Below are 23,656 nucleotides of genomic sequence, written 5' to 3' on the forward strand. Positions count from 1 at the left end.
CAAAGTACATTTATAAATGGATTGCATTATAAAACAACATTTGCAGACCATTCAAGCAAACATTTTCATGCGAACACAATAGGGGAGAAGTATTCCTGGTGCATATTGTTAGGTACATTATTGTTACGTACTTTGTACATGGTTCCATAAAAAAATTAAATTATAATAGTTACACGTCTAATAAAATCCAAATCTTTTTTTTAACTAGTCATCATGCTTTCCGATACATTACATTGTACTACATCAGGGGTGGCTAACTGCAGTCCTCAAGGGCCACCAACTAGTCAGATTTTAAGGATATCCCTGCTTCAGCAGGGGTGGTGGCTTAATCAGATGGCTTAATCAACATGTGGATTAATTAGTCCAAGCTTCAGCACAGGTGGCTCAATCAGGGGTTCAGTCTTTGACTGCGCCACTTGAGCTGAAACAGGGATATCCTTAAAACCTGACCAGTTGGTGGCCCTTGAGGACTGGAGTTGGCCACCGCTGTGCTACATAGACAGACATCAGAGTAACCATTCTGCACTGATTACAATTTCATACGCTTTATACTATGCAGCTGGCTTTCTGCGCCTCTGAATAATATGAAGCAGAACCCAGCGGTTCTATTCTTAACACAATAATAGCATCTACTACTAAACATTAACGTATAATTAATTTTAATCTGGAACTATTTTCGAAAGTAGATAAGAGGAAGAGGAACAAAACTAGAGAAACTTGACCATGAGCAGTTAAATCTGATTCTACAAGTGTACGCTCAGGTCACGTTTAGGGTCAAAGCCGCAGGGTCCGTTTTTGTTGTATAGTGGTAAGGCTGTGCTTTCTCACGTCCGTTCTAATGACCGAGTGGAAAGCACAACTTAAAAATGGGAGTCATCTCAAAAATACTGTTACTATGACTTAAGATCCACATTTTAGAAGATCCAACAGGCTGCCTTCATATAGTTTAATACAGAAGGGTTTAAATTTGAGTAAAGAATTCACAGTTCAACACTGTAACTACAACACTGTCCAGCTAGATCCCATTCACTGGAACAATGCCCCGTCTGCTCATTGCTTCTCACTCATACATTTTCAGAGCTTGGCTGTGACACGGTACAGTTGCGTACGAGTTATCTGGTGGACCATTATGGTGAAATAATTTATTCTGTAAGGATTGAGTTGCTCTAGCAACGTTGAATCCGTAGAAATGTAAATGGATTTACTAAGGGGAAACTCTTCTACGCCTGTTTTTCTATTTTTAAATCAGAGTTGTGTATTGGAAACATTCTAAAATGCTTTCCTGAGCATTAGTAACGCAACCTATTGTAATCTCGGTCACCTTTTCTGAGGTTATTCCCTACTGTTGCCAAATGTCTTTATCTGAGAATATCAGCTTGCTTCTTAATCATTGACAGGTACTTTTAAAGTTAGCAGCAGTGTGTTGTCACTCCTTTAACATGTGGCATGGGATGACCTGTGGCCAATATGGCAATGAGATGCGTCATGTATGTACTGTATGTATATCTTTATTTATATAGCACCATCCACGTACATAGCGCTTTACAGCAGTAATACACGTGACATAATAGGAATAAGCGCTTCACACACGGAGGAATTTAAGAAAAGCTTTGCCCCAAAGTGCTTACAAGCAAAGTGGTACTTAGCGGGAGAACTTCTGCAAAAGGTCATGGTAAACGCATATGAGATGTATAGTATCAGCCAATGGAGTGTTTTAAGATGGGCCTTAACAGTGGAGAGAGAAGGTGCTGGTTGGATATTGAGGGGGAAGGGCATTCCAGAAGTATGGGGCAGTCAGTGAGAGGTTTTAGGCAGGAGAGGGCTTTAAATACAAAAGGGGAAGAGAGAAGCTATCCTTGTGCAGAACGCAAGAGTCAGGATGGTGTATAGTGAGAAATTAGGGCTGAGATGTAAGGAGGGCAGAAGAGTGTACAGCCTTAAAAGCGAGTAGGAGAATTGTGTGTGTAATACAGGATTTAATAGGAAGCCAGGAGAGTAATTTCAGCAGGAGAGATGCTGAGTCAGATTTAGGAGAGCGTAAAGTAATTCTGGCAGCAGCATTTAGGATAGATCAAGACAGGAGTGAATGAGGGTCTGTGTTAGAGCTTTAGCAGTAGATGTCTGAATTACCTGTAGCCAAGTTAGAATTGAGAATTAAATTAACAATTAGTCAGCAGAGGCTGTTCTAGTGGAGAACACAGGGTTAAAGCAAGAGTGGGGAGTCACTTCTCAACTCTAATACTGTATAGGATGGTGCTATATAAATAAAGATATACATACAGTACATTTGTATTTCGTTGGTACCCGTTGCAACTTCAGATGGGATTGTCTTGGACTCTTGGTATCTTAATGTAAAATACCATTCCCATGGTACTGAGCCTCAAAAACAGGACTCCGTGGTTGGAATAAAATGGTAGTGGGGAATTGGTATATAAATCAATGAAGCCAACACAGAAAAATACAGCAGCTTCTTCTAGCAAAAAGCTTCTATGAGCAATATGTAATGTAAAGCATTAAAGAAGAGATTGGGGAGCAAGGCAGCTTCGTATAGGCAACTTTGCTGTAGATGTTTGTTTGTGGGATCTAATATTTGATTCCGGAGAACGTGGCTACAAGATGAAGTTCTGGGAGAGCCATAAATATGGAGTGTGAGATTTTTCATCGGGCTCAGCAGATGACCTCCGTGTTTTGTTTGGAATGAGAGAGGGAGCATTTGGGGATTATAAAGCACAAGGTGGTGACACATCAGAGGAAAGTATCAATTATGAATTGTTACATACAGTCCAGTACTCCTAGAGCATCAGCATACAGTATATGCGCAAAATAGAAGAAATAATGTCAATCCCAGAATTGGGAATAAATACGTACGCCTGTTGGTGATCGCTTGTCTCTGTTTGTAAACGAGGATTAGTATGAGAGGCAGGCAAAGGGTTCCAACGATGCATGCCACTATAGCCAATGCTGCTGCTGTGGTGTCTGAGGTAAAAAATATATATATATATTTATGTGCTCATTTGCATGTTATTTCCCAGAATCCCTGGCTGCAGTGAAAGCACTGTATGCTGAGATAAGGCCTCGTCCCCACTGCTCGCGTCTACGTGTGCTACGGCCCCAGTCACTGCCTGCGCGCACCTGCAGAAAGCGCCATGCGTGACCACCTTTGCCAAAAGATAAGACATTTGTCTTTTAGCGCGGCGGTCGAGCGCTGGCTACGTCACGGCGGCGGTTCAGCCAAATGAGGACGAACTAGCCCCGTGATGTCATGGCCGCGCCCCCGCCATGACCTCCCCCCCCCCATTGCGATCTCCTAATCTTCTTTGGACACGCAGAGGAAGACCACAGCGCGGCTGAAACTGGTGCGCGCGTGTGCACGCAGTGACTGGGGCCATAGACCTGTCAGACGTGTGAATATGCTCACAAGTGGTATTTTTATTTGCTCTATTTTTGTAGATAATACACATGTTCACAGTATCTGTATCTGGGCCCTTGAAATCTGCCATAAGCAAAGTGTATAACACATTTGAATCCTGTAAAAAAAAAAAAAAACATAGCTACATTTGGCAGGATTTTGTCTTTAAAACTTCAATCCCCCAAAAGTGCTAGTTTTATTCTGCAGAACCTGAACTTGGCAGGGTCCTGATGAATCGGGGTAGCCCAATTTTCTGGAAACTCCGGGTTCTAGGGAAATCAGTAGAACAACGAATAAGGCCATCGGGTCACCGATAGAAAGCTGGTGTTATCTCGCAATGACATCACTGCATTCTATCGGCCGTCTGAGCAAGGCTTACCCCAGTGGCCATATTTTGGCCATGGGACAAGTATTTTCATCCGGCAGATACAACCACAATTCACCTCGGGTCCCTTTCAAGGTCAGACACTGCAACAAAAAAACACATCAAAATGCCTTAAAAAAACTGAGCAGCACTGATTACAGAGCAGCGCATTACAGGCCCTTCTGCCGCAAAAGGATTATTGCATTGGTCATTCCTAAAATCTGGTGTGGCATAGATCCCAGAGTAAAGTACAAAACCAGTAACGTAAGGAAGCAGGAAGGAATATGATCAAAGTTTGATGTTTATGTAAAAGCATTTCAGAGATTCATAGAAACCCAAAGTGTTACTATATGCAGCTCAGTATGGGACATGCCAACTCTAACGGCTTGTGTCACCCAGTATGAGACATGCCAGCGCTAACAGGTTGTGCCACCCAGTATGGAACGTGCCAGCTCTAACTGGTTGTGCCACCCAGTATGAGCTATGATGCTCTAATGGCTTGTGCCACCCAGTATGAGACATGCCAGCTCTAATGGCTTGTGCCACCCAGTATGGGACATGCCAGCTCTAATGGCTTGTGCCACCCAGTATGGGACATGCCAGCTCTAATGGCTTGTGCCACCCAGTATGGGACATGTCAGCTCTAACAAGCTTGTGCCACCCAGTATGGGACATGCCAGCTCTAATGGCTTGTGCCACCCAGTATCGGACATGCCAGCTCTAATGGCTTGTGCCACCCAGTATGAGACATGTCAGCTCTAACAAGCTTGTCCCACCCAGTATGGGACATGCCAACTCTAACAGCTTGTGCCACCCTGTAGGAGATATGCCAACTCTAACGGCTTGTGCCACCCTGTATGAGATATGCCAGCTCTAATGGCTTGTGCCACCCTGTATGAGATATGCCAGCTCCAATGGCTTGTGCCACCCGGTGTGGGACATGCAAACACTAACAGCTTGTCTGTGAGTTTCACCGATTCGATGTCGGTGTCACTGATTTTTAGAATCGGAGTAATGTTCTTACTTTCATTGTCATCTTCAGCAGACCGGTGATGCGTACAGTTTTGAAGATCTGGATTATCTTTAAAAATAAAAGAGAAACAAGTTTGCCACATGTATTAGAAGGAGAACATTGCACAGATTTTAAAGCAAAGCAGGAAAATTGTACTGTCTGTCACAGAAAAAATGTATCTGACTTGAATGAGCTTACAGTACATCTTCATTATTGCAACATAACAGAAAGAGATTCCATTAAGGGAATAGCGTTGTGATTCTTTGATCTGTAGGTTACACTTCACATCATAAGTGACCCTAACCAACCAATTATATGTATTAGGCCTTCAAGGATTTGGGTAATTTTTCATAAATATGGACAAAGTATTATATATATATATATATATATATATATATATATATATATACACACACACAAAAATCAAAGAAGCGCCAATAAGAATAGAAATATAATAATATGACTGTGAGGTGAATAATATAGGATGTAGGTGACACTGATAATGCTAAATAATAATAATAATAGTCGATAATGTGTTAAAAATATAGTGAACTATAAAACCAGAACAAAAATGAATATAGATAAAATTGTCCCAAATAGTTCAAGAAGGCAAAACGTAAAGTACCAGTGATATTAGGATATCCAAAATATGCCAAAACATGTGGAAAAAAGACCAAATATCAGGGTGGGTGTGGGGGGAAAGAAAGATGTCCGCCTGGATGATCTTCGAATATGATGTATAGGCAGGAGACACATATATATATATCACTCCAGAACATTATCTACTGATGTTTCCACTTGAAGATGTAGTCTCCACTGGGACCGAATGGAATTAATGTCAGTGCTTTATTTGTTAGGTTAAAAGTAAATGGTTGACGCCTTTTAAAAACAATATACAGTAGGCAGATCTTTTTACTTAAAAATATTTTTGAGAGTTTCTTAGTAATGTTTGTAAACATTTCATCTTCAACTTTTCCAGACCCATCTTTCCGATGAGTTACTTGATACAAAGAGTGTTAATAAATCTGGTTAGTAAAACAGTTTCCTAGTCCGACTTCTGCTCCGTCCGAGTGCCCTTATAAGAAATACAGGCTTTCAGAAATATTTTAAAATACTTGTATTTGTCTTGTTTTTTAAATGCGTCAATAGCCTTGTTATAACTTAATTAATATATGACTATCATATGTTTAATTTGATCCTATTTAGAATTGTACTTTTACAATTTTGTACAGTTCGAGAGGCCCCCTCTCTGGAAATCTATAAAAATAGGCCGACATTTAATTCATGAACCACAACCTGTCCGACATTTAAAGCAGTGGGTGCAAGCTGCTGGGTTTTTTTAACTTATTTTTCCTCCCTTTAATATGTGCATCAATACAATCCACACAATAATAAGTAATTAGCTAAGTTGCCGATCGATCCGTTCTCCTGTGATCGATCGGCGAAGATTCAGCTCAGGGGTTCACTAAATGACTGCAGAGGAGTATTAACTCAGTATCTGTGCCTTGTAAATGGTTACTATAGAAACAAAAACCACTTGTTACATTATAGTACATTAAAAAATATCAGAGTTTAAAAAAAAAATTGCTACAAGAATATTCTCATGGTACAGAAATTATTTATTAAAAAAACAAATGTAGGATATTGCTTGGTCTGCAGCTTTAATAGCTACAGTACCGTCCCATCCTGCATTGTATCTTTCCTTGTGTTTGGTGTATTTTATAACCTTAAATGTTTTCTTCTTTGTTACTTTTTGGAACTGTCAAGGGCTTTGAGTCCCATTGGGAGAAAAGCGCTCTATAAATAAAGTTATTATTAAATGTAGCGTTATTAACCCCAATTTGTATACATACATGGGTATATCAACAGATGAAATGGTTTATATTCCTAACACCAGTAATGTTTGTTCATTTAGTGCATGGGGTGGGGAAGGTAAGGCCCGAGGGCAGTAACAGGCCCCCGAAATCATTTGGTCTGGCCCTGCTAAGACAACTGCTATAACCGGGATCACGCTAATTTTTTTTAAATGGCCGCCGCGCCCGATCGGGAGGAGGTGGTGTGAGGCGCCGGCAGCCCTACACGATCCCCAGCAGCCACTGTACTAGCCCCAGCAGCCACCGTACTTCCCCCCGCACTCCCCCTGCAGCAGTCCCCGCACTTCCCCAGCAGTTCCCCCCGCACTTACCCCAGCAACCGCCCTACACGATCCCCCCAGCAGCAGCAGCAACTACCACAAGTGGGGGGGGGGGGGATCTGTGTGCCTGCCTGTGTGCCTGTCTGTGTCTGTATGGCCCGCGAATGATGTTATAAATATCCAAATGGCCCTTGGCAGAAAAAAGGTTATCCACCCCTGATTAGTGCAATAATGGTCTTGGTCTTTCTATGAACTTTCCCTCTGGGAAGGGTACAGCCACAGAGAACCATGTTGTGCTTTTGCTCCAGTTTTCATTTGGGAGAGAGTCAAGTTTTATCCTGGCATGCGCCAATCTGAACTGGCTACTCTGCGGACGATTTAGGCCAGTTAAGCTGCTTCGATGGTTTTAAGCCGATAACTTTGCATGTACCTTGTCCTTTAACAATGGAAATAAGGTTATCAGTGTTCTGTGGAAGGATTGTATCTGCATTCATAAAGCAAGTATATACAGGTACAGTCTGCACACACTGTCAGCTTTATATAAGTTATATATTTATTATCAGTTCGGCCCAGGTTTGGTATAATAAAATCCTCATACTTTTACAAATTGAAAACATGGATTATTTTAATAATAGTAGTCATCCATTGGGTAATAAGATCATATGATCAATACATTTGGATAATCAATGTACATTATGGTCTTTTATGGACGCTGTGGCTATGGCTAAAGTCCATGTTAATATTAATCAGTGTAATGTATTATTACACTAAAAAGGCCATCCATTGTGCCTTCTCTTGGTGAGTAGGATTCACTTTGTACAGTTGTCTTACCTGTTTTCACTTGAAGCTCTATGTAACTATGGGATACGTGCACACGGTGGTGATTAATGGTCTCCAAAGCGAAACAACAGTAGACACCACTATCCAGTTGGGAAAGGTTCTGTAGAGTCACGTGGAATTCTCGACTCTGCAGATTGTGTATAATTTGTGCAGCGTGGTGCTCCTTCTCTGTCATATTCCGTATGTGTTTTCTTTCAGGACAGTTTGAGTGTTTGTTCTTACTGAAGTGCCAGATTAGAATGGTGTGATCATGGTTTTCAGCCGGTGCCCCAGTGACTTGACATGTAAGATTCACATTCAGTCCTTTGGGGCAAATGTAGAGCGAGTGCTTGGTAGAGACTGAATAAGCTGTTATCAGATCTATATGAGGAAAAGAAAAGAACAATGAGCATTGTAAGTAAAAAATGTTACACTGTGAATGCCTAACATCTGGTTAAATCAAGAACAGCTAGAGTTTCTTTGGCTTCAATTCATAATAAATAGACTTTGTACAGTCATATGGAGAAATGTTTGGCTAAAACAACTAGCTACCATTATATATTTATTTACCATCAACTTTTTTTCCTTTTATTTAAAAAAACAAACAAACTTGTCTTGCTATTAATGTACAATAAGCCATGTGTATTTCTCAACCTACATACCTATAAAAGAGCCATGTAGTACATTCCAAAGTAAGATATTAAGTAGTAGTAAAAGGTTGGTATCCTCTAATATATCTTTGTTTAAAAGGGGACAAGGATATAGTAATAGCTACAAATGTTATATCACCCCAATGATCTTCCAGGTACTGGGTTGCAAAAGCCTTTCTTCTCCATGTTGCTGCTCAAACGTTCTGATTTTATTATATATATATGTATGCGTACAGTTACACACATATTTATTTATACATAAAGATGTAGCCACAGTCATTATTCCCTCTGGCATGCTGATGCTGGTGAAGTAGCACTATAGTCCCACCTCTTTCTAATGCACAGCTGATTCAAAACAATGGGCGTGGAGTAGTAACGTTGGCTCCATCTGGATATATTTTGAAAGGTTCTCCCATACACGGAGGGAAAATGGCACTCCAGAGGACTAAAATTATGAACACGTTTATTACAGGACGATCAACGTTTCTATCCGCAACTCGAACCTTTATCAAAACTCAGACATCTTGATAAAGGCCAGAGTTATGGATCGAAACGACGATCATCCTTTAATAAATGTTCTCATGTTTCTATTTCTGTTGCGTGGCGCACTCACAAAAACATGATACCTGCCACCGGTACTCAGCAAGGGTGGTCCCGCACCGTCGTGGATACCACCTACGTTCCAGTAGAGTAAAGAAGCCGGCACTGAAGTGGTCTTGATGAAAGAATCCAAAGGATTTATTGAAGATAGATTGACGATTCTCTTGAGAAAGGCCCGCAAGCGGACCGAAACGTCGATCTATCGTCAATAAATCCTTTGGATTGTTTCATAAAGATCACTTGAGTACCGACTTCTTTACTTCATATTTTTATTAATCAAGTCCTCTGGCGTGCCGTACATGGGAGAACCTTTCAAAATATTGGATGCCCTGATGGGGGATGGACGTGCTCACGAGGAGTTACCTGCGAGTCGAGTGAGTGCATCTTTTTTTTATTTCCATCTGCATATACTGTATGCACACAAGTATATATATACAGCAGCAAGGCGAGGGACACCAAAATGGTAGAAAACATATACAGCACAAACAATTGATTGCAGAACACTAACGAGACAACGTTTTGGTACCTCAATGGTACCTTTAGCAAGAAATACATTAACCGTATCTTTTCCACCATTTTGGTTTGCTTAACCTTGCTGTCCTATGATTGCTTTTCGCTGGCTGGTATATTGTACGTAGATTTTTGCCTTTTTCTCTGCTTATCTGATATGGTTTTGCCGCACACAAATATATCACATCCACCGTGCTAGACGGGCCAACAGCGCCGTTTTAAATACTTTTTCTTTTCCTTTTCATCTTGTTGTGCTGGCCTTCCTGATGAAATTCCCAGCAAATATCTTTTTCAATATAATAATATAATATGATCATTGATTTTCAAGGTCATTAAAAGTGGATTCCCGTTATGAACTTTCCGTGATTTGCTTCTGAATCTGCCCTGATGGATGTATTATGAGGATCACTGCCGATTGATTTCCTTCTGTTACACAAACACACACACTCCTTGCAAAAGCAGTTCCCAGTCATAGGTCATATTGAATATGGATTCTAGGCCTGCTAAATTTGAAAAACGATATCAGTGGTGGGGGGGGGCGCATTGCTATGGTGAATGCTTTTACATTATAGCAACCCCAAAGAACCTTGTTGGGTGACAATGATGCTTTAAGTATGCAAACGGTAAGCAATGTGTACATACCGTGCACCCCAAAACTGGAACAATCTACCAGTGACAATCACAGCCGCCTCAGTCTTAGTTCTTTCAAAACTAAAGCTCTCACATTTTAATCTGGTCTGTAACTGTGTCATACACCTATAACATATATTATCTCTAAGGCTGCGCTTATAGTGCCAGCGACAGCGACGCGACGGAGCGGCAAAACAAATGCATTGCCGCCATTGCGTGCGCTTATAGTAAGCGCAACGCGACGGCGTGACGGATTGGTCGCGATCGCTGGAAGTCATCTCTATTTTATTTTCCAGCGACAGTCACCTGACCGTTGCGTCGCCGTCACTATAAGCGTAGCCTAAGGCCGCACATATGGTGCCTGCGACGGGTCGCCCAAAAACAAATGCTTTGCTGCCGCGTGCGCTTATAGTAAGCGCGACGGCGACAATGTGACGGAGCAACGTCGCGTCGCAAATTTTGGTAGCTGGCAATATTTGATTTTTCAAGGGCTGTCGCCTCATGTGACAGCCCCTGAACCAATCAAACGCCCGCGCCGCCGCAAAGCAAAATATAACTTTCGCTAGCAGCGACGGGTGACGTCACCCGTCGCGTCGCCCGTCGCGGGCACTATACGCTCGGCCTTACTGTGCATGCAATGTCTTGTATATAATATATAACTTTGCTCACTTAATGTAACTATGTATTTGTATCCATGTATTTGTCATCATAACTCTGTGCCCAGGACATACATAAAAACGATTGTTAACTCTCAATGTATCACTTCCTGGTAAAACATTTTATAAATAAATAAAGGTTCCTCTGGCAGCAAAGTGGTTAAAATGTGTTTATCAACAGGCAAATAATTGCTTCCTTAAGAGATTATAGCAGCCATAAAGATTAAAGAGAGGATCGTTATAGCTAGCATATACCTGTGTTTCAAAATACTTTATTTTAGATGGTTTTTTTCTGTATCACAGGTTCCATGCACCTCCAAAAGCACTAGCTCTTGTAGGCTTTGGGGAGATGGCTTCTTATTCTGACTTGCTTATACATCCTGTTTACCAGCAGCAGACAACGCATCATTTAGATTTTGAGGTTTAGCACAGGATCACTGACACCGCAGTTGCATGCAGATGTCAAGGTGAAAGAGCAGGTGTGCTTCGCATTTGTCTGCTGCAATCAGTAGTACTACTAAGTGATGTTATTATAGGACTCAGCAGCTGAAGTGTGCAAGGTCATGGCGAATAAGTGTTGCTGTGCTACCCACTCGCACACTTTTTCTTTGTTATAGGCAAAATAAGTAGATATAGAGGAGGATATAATGACCACAGCATGTAATCTAACAACCAAACAACACACTGCCAGCTACACATTTCTGTCCTGCCTTCTTGACTTGACTAGCAAAAAGATAGTCCATGTGCAGTGGAAAAGGTCTGGGAAGAGTAGACTTCGACTGAGCCACTGATTGAGCCACCTGTGCTGAAGCAGGGATATCCTGAACTGTTGGGGGGGGATCTTGAGGACTCGAGTTGAGAACCCCTGGGTTACAGACAAAATGAAGTAGCAGTAAGTTTGCTGTGACCCCACATCTTTCAATAGTGCAGATCCTTAAAGTAGCCGAGTATTGTTCTTCATCCCTGGGAAGTGTTGAGGTTTTCTAGCTGTTTGCATTTAGGAGTCAGGTCAAAAATCACAAGCACAGGTACATTGAGAATAGCTCATGGGATTGTCCTTTCATAAAGTATACATGCAAGGCAGCTAATTAGAGAGCTCACCAGTGAGGTCTATTAACAGACAGGACGCAGACGCTATGTTGCATATGCAAATAGTTTCGGTGGTTTAAGCACCTCAGATGTACAGTACCTTCTTGAAATCTGCACATCTAAAGATGAGTCTCTTAAGGGAACAAAAAACAAGAGGACTATGGCCTTTGTTGCACTCAATTCCAATCGGTATACTTTAGCTATCTGCCAGTAAAGTGAAATAACTAGCTAGATGCACTTATAGTTTGCTAGTTGGGGTGCGATACAAAGTTTGTGTCCAATTTTGCAATTCTATATTGTCCTGTCTATGGTAGACTCTTTGATGGTTCAGCAGTCAAGACCTGCGGGTTTCCGTCGTCACTCACCTGGTCCCAGACAATCAGTGAGGCCAAGTGTTGTTGGTGCGAAATGCCTTCCAACTGAGAGACTGCTATTTAAAACCGTTTTTTCAGAGCACAGATCATTCTTTGATAAAGCGCCTTAATAGCGAGAAACGCGTCACGGGACCTATTTTGTTTATGTGTGGCTATTATGCCTATTAAAGAATGTAACCTTTTACCTGCCTCCATCCCTTCATCTTTTTTGCTGTGCTCATTCTCTCTTCCACCACCATACTTTTGTACCTTTCATCAGGATTGAAGCACGCGCATCAGAACCAAGCTGGACGATCTGTACCGTCAGTACTGCTACAAACTTTGGCATACAGCTGATCTATTTATTCTTAGCCAGTGTGGTCACAGCTTTCCACTCACCTACACGGAGCGGGGGGAGGTGACCTTCATGCTTATAGATAGGGGGTGCTCCATTAACGAGGGGCCCATTGGTGGGCAGCCGGGGCCATGTTTTCCTCCCCCCTTTCTCTTTGACATCCTACGTAGTATACATCAGGTGAGATGGTTGCCACATTACTCCACATACATCTTGGCTTATCAGATGGATTATTAACTTTTCATTCACCGCCTATCGATGATGGTTCTGAACTTTTTTCATATATGAACCATACATTGCTTCGCATTGTTATGTATATACGTACTCATCGATTTGAACCACCCCGTTTTTGAAGCACCACCAGGGATTATTTCCCACTTTTTGCTATTACAGGTTGAAGCAGGAGCTCACTACCAGAGTCTCTTGAGGTGTTAAAAATTGAAGTCATTAATAATAGGAAGTCAAGAAAAGAGGTATAATCACCATCTTTACTGCACATAATATCATCTTGACAAGTAATTTTGGTCAATATATTATTATCATCTTTTATTTTTATGGCGCCAACATGCCACAGCGCAGTACAATGTGGGAGGACAATAATATTGTATGGCAAAAGAGTACATATACTGTATGTGAAGACAAACTAAGACAATAGGAAGGAGGTCTCTGTCCCAAGGAGCTTACAATTTGGAAGGAGGGGGGTGGAAGGTACAAGGAATAGTGCGTACATTTCTCAGCAAGGGTTTGGCTATCAACATCAGGGCTCTGTGTGTGGTTCTAGGATGGAAGTGAAAGAAATGAATCAGGAAGAGTGTTGGATAGGTCGTCTTGAAAAAGTTTGTCTTTAAGGAAAATATATATATATATATATATATATATATATATATATATATATATATATATATATATACTGTATATATATAAATGTCCCAAAACAAGCACGCAGTATATCAAATTAAACAGATTTTTTTCAAGACATAAAATAAAAATGACAGTTTTAAAAAAGCAAGACCTCTAAAGAACCTCTAATAGAAAACCTAAGTAAGGACTACAAAAAAAAAACCCCAGCTGTGGTTGAATGTGCAAAATCTGCAAAGGTGGAGATCGCAGGATCACAGTATATTCACCATCATTAAGGAAAAAGCAGAGAAACATGTGTTTTGACTGGCTGGTCAGTATGTCTAAAGCTACAAATATAAGTAGTACAGTATATAGGTGGAACAAAAACTGCCCTGTTGCACATGAATATATATATATATATATATATATATATATATATATATATATATATATATATATACTGAATATATAGAAAGATACATTCTGAAACTCAACCATATATTTGCCGGTAAAGGCAAAAAATGAAGTTGATTGATGGTCAGCATATAATGTACACAGAGGCCAGTATATATTGCAAATGTTCAAAAGCAGAAATACCCTGAATAGTAAGTAGTAGAAGAACTAATAATAATAGAACATTGCTATGAAACATATCATGTGCCAACAAAATCTCAAAGATGGAAAAAAAAAGTGATACTCATCATAAAGTCCAGAACGGCTGCAGCGGCAGCCAAGCTGAGCAATGAAGTTAACATAATCCAGGTTTTTCTGTGTCACTTTGTCACTCGTAGTGGTACATTTTGTTATTAGACACTAGAGGCATTTCAAAGAAATCCTATGCGAAATCAATGCTTTATTACAATATCTTGTGTGACAGTCATGGCCTCTAGCCCAGGTCACATCTGTATATGGTTTTACAACATATAGCTATATAGATAGACTAGCTGAGAGACCCAACATATAGCTATATAGATAGATATGTGTAGATTTGTATTTACATAGCGTCAGCCACCAATGTATGCAGCACTGTACACGAGAGACAATACTGTACATTACAGGAAATTGACAGCAGTACTTCAAAAAATGTCATATATATAATACAATACCCCTGCGCTACCTGCTTCAATAGGAAGTTTAATCCACTAAGGAATTTTAAGGAAGGGACATTACTCCTTTTAAACAAGTACTGTAGTGGGTCAGGAAACATGGCACAGAGACATGCTGCTGTTGGTGCATTACACATGGGAACCTTAACAAAGCAAATACTTTATTATACTGTCTAGATCAGGGCTGGGCAACTCCAGTCCTCAAGGGCCACCAACAGGTCAGGTTTTAAGCATATCCCTGCTTCAGCACAGGTGGTTCAGTCTCCGACAGCCATTGATTGAGCCACCTGTGCTGAAGCAAGGATAACCTTAAAACCTGACCTGTTTGTGGCCCTTGAGGACTGGAGTTGCCCAGCCCTGATCTACATTCATTGTGAACCTATGTCATGTAAGAATAAAATAACAAAAAAAGTTGCCCTCTCACTTATTTATTATTGTGAAATGCAACAGTAGCGTCTGCGATTTATGTTCTGCAGATTATCTGTGTGTCGGGATGAAATAAAGGGGAATTCAGGATTACATTTTGGTTTATGATTGGGCATCAAATCAATTCTTCATTAGGGAAAGGGTGTTTGAAGCTTGACAGACTTGGAAGTCGTGAGTCGGGCTCAGGCCACTTTCCCATTTTAAAGTGCAGTATCGGCTGTAAGTGACTCACGGTTTAAACTTGGAGTTTTCAAATGCTCAGCAGATTTGAAACAAATAAACTGTGTGAAATGTCTCAAAATAGGAAGTCGCAACTGAAATTGAGAATGATTTGTTACACAGTGAAGGCCATATACGCATGAGGAAAGCCCCCATTGTTTCATTTCAGCATATACTGTATTCATTTAACCAGTTTCATTACCACAAACTAATTCCAGGCCAGACTTTCTGTAGATGATACACAATCTGGACTGAATGATTATCAAACTGTTCACCTGGATTTAGTTGGCTGATGAGCCTTTACTTTGAAACATTTACACATACTGTAAATCCATGAGCATTGTCATAACTACCAGCCTTACCAAATGAGGATGTACAGTATATATGGGCAGACCTGTCACTTTTATATAATATAAGCCTTTTTACTCTTTCACTGCCAGAATTGCCCGCAACACAAAGCATTTCCTGACTGCGGGAAAGTTAAGGGAGAAATTCCCACCAAGCTTACCCAAACGACAGTGTAAAGTACATGCTCCCACTCCCCTATCCATTCCACCAACAGGCTCCCACTGCATTAGCCCTACCACAGCACTAGTCCTACCTCAGCACTAGTCCTACCACCCACATGCTCCCACAGCACTAGTCCTACCTCAGTACTAGTCCTACCACCCACATGCTCCCACTGCACTAGTCCTACCACCCACATGCTCCCACAGCACTAGTCCTACCACCCACATGCTCCCACTGCACTAGCCCGACCATCAACATGCACCCTGCATTAGCCCTACCACCCACATATCCTACCACCCACATGTCCTACCACCAACATGCTTCCACTGCACTACCACGACCATCAACATGCGCCCACATGCTCAGGAAATATTTCACATTATTTTGAGAAGAAGTCAAGCCTGCTGTCCACAGCATTAGTGGCAAGACAATGGAGCCTATATACTAAGCATCGCAAATGGCTATTAGCGCAAAATTGGTGCACGTCAAACTCGATTGCGCTTGCATGCGCCTATGTACTTAAATTCATCAATCTGCGGCACCACCATTTGTTTCGGAGCACAGAAATGGACTGTGCTGGGCATACAGATGTAAATGGTGTACACCAAAAAATAATGCTTATGTACACCAAATAAAAGGGAAAAGTGTGTCAAGTTCAACTTGCCATAAACTCTATAAAAATTGTGTCATGTATGAAGTCGTCATTCAAGCGACGCACATTTTTTTGAAGCTTTGATGACGCAACAGAAATATGAAAACAATATGGTAGTACATAGGCCGCAGTGAATGAGCGGATCATTCAGTGTACATAGGGTCGCCACATTTAAGGTTTACAATACGGGATGACAAAATCCAGTATTAAGTGTGAGGTCACAATGAGCGATGAACGATCTGCAAATGTGTGGAGCTGAATGGTATCTCCCGCTCACCGCTATATTCTTTGGTTTTTATCATCTGTGCTCTTGGCGGTTCTGGGAAGACGCACGCTGAGTTACCACCTATAGGGGTGGGGGTCATGGTATTATGAGATGACCAGGCAGTGTCCTAACTTTATCATATTAATACTTTAGTAATTTAGCGAAATCTATCAGAAAAGGTAACTATTACACTCGAAGAAATCTGTTACGTCTTTATGTCTGATTTAATTACAGTAATTATATGTTCAGGCATTTCACGTCAAGACACTAAAATAAAGGCTAATAATGCATCCCGACAAGCCTATCTGGGACAAGTAATTGAAATAAGGAACAATCCCAGATATACAGGACGTCTGACAACCCTCAGTGTACATAACAGCTGCCTCCTTATACATCGCACATTTTTATTTCCTGAACATGCCTAGGTGAATGGGTGAACTGGACAAAGACACATGTTTTTACATATCAATCACTGTTTTTCTTCATTTTAGAAATGAAGTGATTCTGAAATATCTCCTCAAGGATCCCCAGGTTTTAGCTATAACCCTGTATCTTTATACAAGTGAATGTATTTAATTTGCATATTAATTGGATGTTTGCTGGTTTGTTCGAAAACCTGTTCTGGCAGTGCTCCGAGGAAAGTGTTGTATAACACTGGTTCAGAACTGAATCCTAAACACTTACAAACCAGCAAACCACAGAAATATTATATTACTAGCTGAGAGACCCGGCGTTGCCCGGGATGTAATATTCCCGCTCCTCTCTCTCTCCTCTCCCCTTCCCCCTCTCTCTGTTTGTCCCCCATTCACATCAATCCAGTTCCCCCCCCTCCCTCCTTTACAGCTCTGTTTGTCCCCCTTTACAGCTTCATGCAGTGTGTGTGCGTCAGTCATTGTGTGTGCGTCAGTCAGTCACTGTGTGTGTGTGTGCGCGCGCGTCAGTGAGTCTGACGCAGAAACACAAACACACACACACAGACTGACTGACGCACACACACACACAGTCATTGTGTGCGTGTGTGTGTGCGTGCGGCAGACAGTCAGTGTGTGTGTGTGTGTGCGCGTGCGTCAGTCAGTCACTGTGTGTGTGCGTGGGTGTGGGGGTGTGTGTGCTCGCGCGCGCGTCAGTCAGTGAGGGTGTGTGTGTGTGTGCATCAGTCAGTGTGTGTGTGTGTCAGTGTGTGTGTGTGTGTGTGTGTGTGTGTGTGTGTGTCAGTGTGTGTGTGTCAGTGTGTGTGTGTGTGTGTGTGTCAGTGTGTGTGTGTGTGTCAGTGTGTGTGTGCGCCAGTCAGTGTGTGTGCGCCAGTCACTGTGTGTGTGTGTGTGTGTGTGTGTGTGTGTGTGTGTGTGTGTGTGTGTGTCAGTCTGTGTGTGTGTGTGTGTGCGTCAGTCTGTGTGTGTGTGTGCGCGTCAGTATGTGTGTGTGTGTGTGCATCACTCAGTGTGTGTGTGTCAGTCAGTGTGTGTGTGTTTGTGTGTGTGCGTCAGGGTGTGTGTGCGTGTGGCTGTCAGGGGTTGTGTGCGTGCGGCTGTGAGAGGTTGTGTGCGTGCGGCTCTGAGGGGTTGTGTGCGTGCGTCAGTACGTGTGTGCGTGCGTGCGGCAGTCAGTGTGTGTGTGTGTGTGCATGCGTGAGTCAGTGTGTGTGTGTGCGTGCGTCAGTCAGTGTGTGCATGCGTCAGTCAGTGTGCGTGCGTCAGTCAGTGTGTGTGCGTGCGTCAGTCAGGGTGTGTGTGCGTGCGGCAGTCAGGGTTTGTGTGCGTGTGGCAGTCAGGGTGTGTGCGTGCGTCAGTCAGGGTGTGTGTGTGCGTCAGTCAGGGTGTGTGCGTGCGTCAGTCAGGGTGTGTGCGTGCGTCATTCAGGGTGTGTGTGCGTGCGGCTGTCAGGGTTTGTGTGCGTGCGTCAGTCAGGGTGTGTGCGTGCGTCAGTCAGGGTGTGTGCGTGCGTCAGTCAGGGTGTGTGCGTGCGTCAGTCAGGGTGTGTGCGTGCGTCAGTCAGGGTGTGTGCGTGCGTCAGTCAGGGTGTGTGCGTGCGTCAGTCAGGGTGTGTGCGTGCGTCAATCAGGGTGTGTGCGTGCGTCAGTCAGGGTGTGTGCGTGCGTCAGTCAGGGTGTGTGCGTGCGTGCGTCAGTCAGGGTTTGTGTGCGTGCGTCAGTCAAAGGGCAGGCGTGGGGGGGTGAAGGGTGTGGGGGGGGGGTGAAGGGCAGGGGTAGGGGGGTGAAGGGCAGGGGTAGGGGGGGGTGAAGGGCAGGGGTAGGGGGGGGTGAAGGGTAGGGGTGAAAGTGAGGCACAAATTGTTGGCAGGAGTAAAATGTCCCTACACACACACACACACGACGGGAGTGAGAGGTGGTGGAGAGTGGGACTGCCGCAGATCCGAGGAGGCTGCTTGGCCCCCCAGCGGAGTTAGCGGCGGGGAGGTAGCGCCGGGGAGTTAGTGCCGGGGGAGTTAGCGCCGGGGGGGTAAGGGAGCGCCGGGGGGGTAAGGGAGCGCCGGGGGGGTAAGGGAGCGCCGGGGGGGTAAGGGAGCGTTGGCGGCTGGGGTAGGAGGGCCGCGCTTACCCTCCGTCCGGGAGCCGGTGCAGGGTGGCGGCGCACGTGGTGGGGATGTTGTGGAGAGGTAAGGGTGCCGTCCGGGAGCCGGTGCAGGGTGGCGGCGCACGTGGTGGGGATGTTGTGGAGAGGTAAGGGTGCCGTCCGGGAGCCGGTGCAGGGTGGCGGCGCACGTGGTGGGGATGTTGCGGAGAGGTAATGGTGCGGCGGGTAGGTAGCGCCTCGCTTCCACTCCGTCTTTCCGGGAGCCGGTTGAGAGCGAGGGGGGAGGAGCCTGAAGTTGGCGGCAGGAGCAGGAGGGCCGCGCTTCCCCTCCGTCCGGGAGCCGGTGCAGGGCGGCGCACGTGATGGGGGGACGGGGGGGACAGAGAGAGAGAGAGAGAGTGTGTGTGTGTGTGTGTCTCCCTCCCCTTTGGCCCGTCACTCCGCCTCAGGCCAATGAGAGGTGTGCGGGGGTGGGCGGGCCAAGGGAGCAATGTCATTGGCCTGGCCCAAGGTCCAATCTGATTGCCGCTAGGGACACAGGGAGAGACATTTTATTTATTTATTTATTTATTTATAAAATATGTTACCAGGAAGTAATACATTGAGAGTTACCTCTCGTTTTCAAGTATGTCCTGGGCACAGAGTAAAACAAATAATACATGGTTACAAGTATAGTTACATAAATGATCAAGGTATTCATTATATACAAGACATTGCGTGCACAGTTAAAGAAAATATATGTTATGAGCGTGTGAAACAGTTACAGACCAGATTAAAATGTGAGACAGCCTTAGATTTGAAAGAACTTAAGCTGGTGGTGGATATGAGAGTCTCTGGTAGGTTGTTCCAGTTTTGGGGTGCACGGAAGGAGAAGGAGGAACGTCCGGATACTTTGTTGAGCCTTGGGACCATGAATAGTCTTTTGGAGTCTGACCTCAGGTGATAGGTGCTGCATGTGGTAGGGGTGAGGAGCTTGTTCAGATAGCTGGGTAGCTTGCCCAGAAAGTATTTGAGGGTGAGACAGGAAAGGTGAACTTTGCGCCTAGACTCTAGTGATGACCAATCTAGTTCTTTGAGCATTTCGCAGTGATGTGTGTTGTAGTTGCATTGGAGAACAAAACGACAAATTGAATTGTAGAGGGTGTCAAGTTTGCTAAGGTGGGTTTGAGGAGCCGAGCCATATACTATGTCTCCATAGTCAATAATTGGCATTAGCATCTGCTGTTCAATACGCTTTCTGACCAGGAGACTTAGGGAGGATTTGTTCCAGTAAAGTACCCCTAGTTTGGCATAGGTCTTGGTTGTCAGGGTATCAATGTGCATCCCGAATGTTAAGTGGGAGTCAAACCATAAGCCCAGGTATTTAAAACTAGTGACAGGTGTTAGGGTGGTGTTCGCGTTGGTTCTAATCAGGAGCTCAGTCACTGGAAGCTTTACAAATTTAGTCTTGGTCCCAAATACCATTGTTACAGTCTTGTCAGTGTTTAAAAACAGTTTGTTTTGGGAAATCCAGTTTTCGAGTCTCAAAAAGTCAGACTGAAGTACGTGTTGAAGGTCAGAGAGGCTATGGCTGTGTGCATATAGGATTGTGTCATCTGCATACATGTGTATTGACGCTTCCTTACAAGCTGTGGGAAGATCATTAATGAACACTGAGAAGAGTAGGGGCCCCAGAACAGAGCCTTGCGGGACACCACAGGTGATATCCAGGGGGTTGGAGTTAGAGCCTGAGATGGACACATGTTGGGATCTTCCTGATAGGTAGGACTGAAACCAGTTTAAAGCATGTTTCCCTATTCCAGAGCTCTGGAGTTTGTTAAGCAGGATAACATGATCAACTGTGTCAAAAGCCTTTGCAAAATCTAGGAATACTGCACCAGTGAGTTGACCCGTTCCATTCCACACTGGATTTCATTGCAAACTTTTAGCAGGGTAGTTACGGTGGAGTGTTTGGGACGAAACCCAGACTGGAATTGGCTAGGGAAATTTGTCTTGGTGTAGAAATCGCTTAATTGGGAGTGGACACATTTTTCCATGACTTTGGATAGAATTGGGAGAAGTGAGATTGGCCTGTAGTTTGAGACAGTGTTTTTGTCCCCACTTTTGAAGATTGGGACAACTCTGGCAGTTTTCCAGGTCTTAGGGATATGGCCTGCAGACAGGATAGAGTTGACTATGGACGCAATTGGTTTGGCAATGGCTGGGGCACCAAGTCGTAGGAACCTAGATTGTAGTAAGTCGGGTCCACATTGGCTGCTTAGTTTTAGTTTGAGGAGCGCTTGTATAATCTCCTCTTCAGATACTGGGCCAAATTGAAAATTGTGGGCAGTGTTGGGAGGGGGTGGGACTGTAGGGATACTCCCAGGATGAGATTCATGTTTGTGGTTTGGGCTGCGTTTCGCTAATAAGTTAGTGGCACACCCCACAAAGTAATCATTGAATGCATTTGCAATGTCAGTGGGGTTTGTCAGAGTAATATCCCCCTTAGTGATATTACTTGGTTGTTGATGGTTAGGAGGCTGGAATATATTGTTGATAACCTTCCAGAAGTTAGCTGGGTTTGATGTATTTTGGTGGAGATTGTCAGAGTAATATTGTGCTTTTGCATGCCTTGTTTGCCTTGTGCACATGTTCCGCAGGCATCTGTAGTGATTGAGATCCTTGGTAGTGCCAGTTACTTTGTAGCTTTTCCACAAGGCATCCCTGAACTGGTAGAGTGCTATAAAGTCAGGTGTAACCCATGGAAGGTGGGCCCCCCGTACCCTTATTTTGCGTAGTGGAGCATGGGTATCGCAGAGTTTTAAGAATTCGGATTGGAAATATTCGAGCGCAGAATAAAGTTTTTAAATGTTCTAGTGAGGAGAACTTTAGGGCTTGAATGGGGCGGTTTAATTTTCCTTACACAGTACACTATTGCATGGTCACTGAAAATATCAGGAAGGATGCCAGAAGATTGGATTCTGCTGGGGTTTGAGGAGAGAATCCAGTCTAGCAAGGAATGATTATGCGATTTCAGGTTTGTCCGTGTGGGTTGGAAAATGAGTTGTGATAGGTTAATTGACTTGAGTTGTATCTGGATTTTGTGGTTTTTAGAGTCAAGCCAATTGAAGTTGAAATCCCCTAGAACTAGCAGCTCACTCTTCTCATTCAGAGAGGAAATGGAGCCAAGAAACTGGGTGATATCAGTCAAGGATTGTAGAGGGGCTTTAGGGGGGCGGTAGATGCCAGCTAGCAAGATGGGCTTAGAAAAGGGGAGGCAGATTTTGCCAACTACAGTTTCAAAAGAGGGTGGACTTGGTGGGCAATTTAACAGTGTAAATTGTAAGGTGTCTGCAATATAAAATAACACCCCTCCTCCTCTCTTTGACCTATCTCTCCTAAAAATGGAGTATCCCTGAATGGCGATATTTGCATCAGGGGTTTTAGGGGATAGCCATGTCACATACAGACATAGCCACATACGACGCTTTCAGAAATATATAGTAGATGAAACCTCCTTAACTATTGTATCAATGATAAAATATAATTTTAAATCATTTGTAATTATAGTTGATAAATGATGTTATTTGTGGTTACCTTCCATACCCTATTATGTTGCAGAATAAATCTAACTTAAAATAATGTGACTAATGCTCATAAAGAAAAGCATCTCTGCTTAGGAATATTTCTTGAAAGCTTTTAAATGATGTATTTGTGCAATCCTTTTTTGCTAGTTTCTGAACTATAAAATTAAAAGACAAGGCCATCTTTCTGGGAGGACATATTTACAAACGTTCTCTCTATCTAGTGACAATGTATTTTCTCCCTTGCTCCTTCATCATAATACTTAGGTAAATAATCGATATTGCTCCTTTTTCTTTTGATATAATCTGACCTGGAGCTGACCCACACTGTTTTATCTCCGGTGACCAACATGTAACCATTTCCCCCCCCCCCCCCCCCCCCAGACAATATTTCTTATCTGGGGGAACCATATAGCTGTTAAGTCAGCCTCACTCTGGTAGACCAATAGAAAGGTGAGATGTCCTCAGGACATGATGTTGCAGCCTTTTATTGGTTGTGATTTGAATTGCACGACATTGTGGTCATGCTGGCTTGTAATATGGAAACCTATTGTGGTTCAGTGTATTTGCAATGTAGCTTTTTATGCAGATGTACCATTCAGAACAAAGAACCTTCCACGCCTGGTATTGTTTCTCACTCAGGCTGTGCTAACCTTCCTCAGTGATAAGACATACATGTGCATGATTTGATTTTACTCAGATTTGGCTTTAGAGATTTTATTTACTGTTATTTAAATTCTAGTAGTAACATTGCAATGCAGATATTGTGAATGTTGTGCCATGAGAATGGATATGAGTAAGTGCATTTTTAAAGACTGTGTATGTAGCCACAAAAAGGGTGTGGTTTTTTTTTTTATTTATTTTTATTATTTATAAAATGATTTACCAGGAACTAATACATTGAGAGTTACCTCTCGTGTTCAAGTATGTCCTGGACTTTCAAGTATGTCAAGTGTATTC

General features: G+C 43.1%; 2 protein-coding genes across 6 annotated transcripts in view; one reads left to right on the forward strand and one right to left on the reverse strand.

Annotated features, from left to right (window-relative positions):
• CDH23 (cadherin related 23) overlaps positions 1-23,656 on the forward strand; it is a 653,830-nt gene that overhangs the window by 529,326 nt on the left and 100,848 nt on the right. The window lies entirely within an intron of this gene.
• The window catches only part of VSIR (V-set immunoregulatory receptor), a 47,501-nt gene that overhangs the window by 3,308 nt on the left and 20,537 nt on the right, over positions 1-23,656 (reverse strand). The window contains exons 2-4 of the mRNA XM_075610608.1: positions 7,751-8,119; positions 4,798-4,854; positions 2,869-2,976 (exon numbers count right to left, since the gene is read on the reverse strand). Of these exons, the coding sequence (XP_075466723.1) occupies positions 2,869-2,976; positions 4,798-4,854; positions 7,751-8,119 (534 nt within the window). The remainder of the gene's footprint in view (positions 1-2,868; positions 2,977-4,797; positions 4,855-7,750; positions 8,120-23,656) is intronic.

The sequence above is a fragment of the Ascaphus truei genome, chromosome 8 (assembly GCF_040206685.1).
Source record: "Ascaphus truei isolate aAscTru1 chromosome 8, aAscTru1.hap1, whole genome shotgun sequence".
Lineage (NCBI taxonomy): Eukaryota > Metazoa > Chordata > Amphibia > Anura > Ascaphidae > Ascaphus > Ascaphus truei.